The sequence below is a fragment of the Mandrillus leucophaeus genome, unplaced genomic scaffold (genome assembly GCF_000951045.1).
Source record: "Mandrillus leucophaeus isolate KB7577 unplaced genomic scaffold, Mleu.le_1.0 Scaffold135, whole genome shotgun sequence".
Lineage (NCBI taxonomy): Eukaryota > Metazoa > Chordata > Mammalia > Primates > Cercopithecidae > Mandrillus > Mandrillus leucophaeus.
Window position 1 is genome coordinate 1,557,685 of NW_012101310.1, and position 2,639 is coordinate 1,560,323.

The 2,639-nt window shown below is 51.6% G+C and overlaps 1 protein-coding gene across 5 annotated transcripts in view; it reads right to left on the reverse strand.

Annotated features, from left to right (window-relative positions):
* The window catches only part of GAS7 (growth arrest-specific 7), a 234,910-nt gene that overhangs the window by 36,067 nt on the left and 196,204 nt on the right, over nt 1-2,639 (reverse strand). For all 5 annotated transcript variants that reach the window (XM_011973163.1, XM_011973162.1, XM_011973164.1 and 2 more), the window contains one exon: nt 393-467. In XM_011973163.1, coding sequence (XP_011828553.1) covers nt 393-467 — 75 coding nt within the window. The remainder of the gene's footprint in view (nt 1-392; nt 468-2,639) is intronic.

Below are 2,639 nucleotides of genomic sequence, written 5' to 3' on the forward strand. Positions count from 1 at the left end.
ACTACAGGCACCTGCCACCACACCCGGCTAATTCTTGTATTTTTTTAGTAGAGAGGGGGTTTCACCATGTGGGCCAGGCTGGTCTCGAACTCCTGATCTTGTGATCCACCCGAATTGCTGGGATAACGGGCGTGAGCCACTGCGCCTGGCTGGAAGTGCCCTTTTGAGTGTGGACGCCCATACCTTGAGTCATGGGTGCCCTGCTTGGGCCACGGGCACACATCTTAAGTCATGAGCGCCTACCTGAGCCATGAGTGCCCACCTTCAGCCAGGCCTATGGAGAGCTCTCCATCCAAACTGGGGCCATGCCAGTGATCGGTGGTGACTGGCTGATCCCCCTTCCTCAGTGACCCCGCATCCTCCCCACTCCCACCTCTCTCCTACCCACTCACCCTTCCTCCTGAGAAGCCAAGGAGTTCTGAGAGAGCTTCGCTAAGTTCTTCGCATAGTCTTCTTCAATCTTTATCCTGCAAAGACAGAAAACCCAACCCACATCAGCTCTCCAGTGCCAGACGGTGGATCTGCCCTGCTGCCCTGCACACCTCCGCCGTGGAAAGGAACCCACTAGACCCTAAGCTCTGAGACTGCATGGCTCTTGTCTGTCCACCTGACATGCGGTAGGTGCTTAATAAATACTTGTTGGATAAACGAATGAATAAAACTGTCTGGACCTCCACCTCCTCATCTGCGAAGTAGGATCTATTCTCCTGTCTCCTAGAGCTGTGAAGATGAGAGCTCGCGTTTACATAGTTCCTAGCACAGAACAGGAAACAAGACCCCTGAATGAATAAATGAATGAAGGAAGGAATGAATGCTTGCAACTCGTGATAAGACTACCAGCAATAATACCCAGGGCTGTCCCCTCTCCCTTCCAGCCCCACAACTCCCAGGTGGCCTCGGGCCCTCAGCAGCAGAACAGAAGATCTCCCTACTGTCTCACACCCCCAGGGCCTCTGATTGTGAAGCCTGCTGGGTGCAAGTATTTCCATGGAAACCTGGCAGTGCCCAGGGCTGCAGGTAGATTCTATTTCCCTGGAGAGGAAAGTAGCGTTGGATGTAGCTTCCGGCAGGCAGGCCTTTGACACATTTGCAAGGCAACTCCCCAGGGGGTGTCCTGTATTATCTGCCACGTCGTGTGAAGCATGTTGTCAGAGGTACTGTTCGCCACCTAAGTGGTCCTCTGGGCCACAGTGGGAGACAGAGCAGCTATGCTTATGCCAACCAGAGCTGGCCAGAGCCCAGGATTCAGAGAGCCCCTGGTCCATCACACAGTGAACAGAAAAGCTCCAGAGACGCTGGGACCACAGCATCTGCTTCCCAGTCGCTCAAGCACCTGGCACCCAAAGGGTACGATGATGGAGAGAGGGCGGTTGACAAAGTCTGGCCGCAGCATTCCGAGTAATAATAATTGCATGACTTGGCATCAGGGGACTCACAATCTCGTTCCTTCTTGCACTGCTTTTCTCTCACCTCCACCTTCAACTGGTCTCTAGGTCCTCCTGAGTCTCATTCCAACTGATCTGCCTCTGTCACTTCCCCTCCATCCCCCTACCTTCACCCCCAGACTGTGGCCAAGAGAGATCTCTAGAAGGTAGATCTATCCATGCCACACTCCCGGCTCCTCAAAGCCGACCGCATGCACCAGACACACGATGCTCCTGTGTCTCACCTCCAGGACCAAAGCGTGCGTCACCTCCACCTCTGCCCCACTTCCCGAAACCAAGACCCCAGCAAACCAGCCAGCACCTGTCCTCGAGCCAGGGAAGCTCCCAACTCGGAGCCTCAGCTCTCACCTCTCCTGGCACTAAAAGGCCTTCCCAAGATCCCAAGGTGGCTGGTGTATGCGTTTTCTCTAGGAAGCCCAGAATGTCCTGAAATGGCAGTTTCCATTTATTTGCTAACAAGATGTTGTTATGGAAATATAAACCACAAGCGTGTTCAAGCTTTGGCTTTTGCAGTCAGTTCCTATTTGCCTGTTTTATACCATTGTCTTCTCAAACCCAAGCCATGCAACCTCTCCATTTCCCACCAGTTTAATGGGTCATAAAATAAGGATCTGATAATACAAATTGAAAATAGGCCCTCTGTCTATACCCAGACCACCCTGAACACATGCGCTCTCATCTGAAAATAGGTCCTCTAAGGGAAAGGGGTGCTTCAAAACGCCAGAGCATTATGACTTGATTACGGCTGTTATAATTAAAAAGGAAAATTTTTGGTTGGGCGCAGTGGCTCACACCTGTAATCCCAGTACTTTGGGAGGCTGAGGCGGGCGGATCACCTGAGCTCAGGAGTACCGAGACCAGCCTGGCCAACACGGTGAAACCCCATCCCTACTAAAAATACAAAATATTAGCTGGGCGTGGTGGTGCACGCCTGTAATCCCAGCTACTCCAGAGGCTGAGACAAGAGAATCGCTTGAACCCTGGAGATAGAGGTTGCAGGGAGCCAAGATTATGCCACAGTACTCCAGCCTGGGTGACAGAGCAACACTCTGTCTCATAAAGAAAAAAAAATAAATATTTGTAAAAGATATTGCAATTTGCTATAAATATTTCCAACTCCAGATGGAAAGTGTTGTGTGTGTGCACATGCGTGACAGGTGGGTATGTGCAGGTGTGTGGGTATGTGAGTGTATG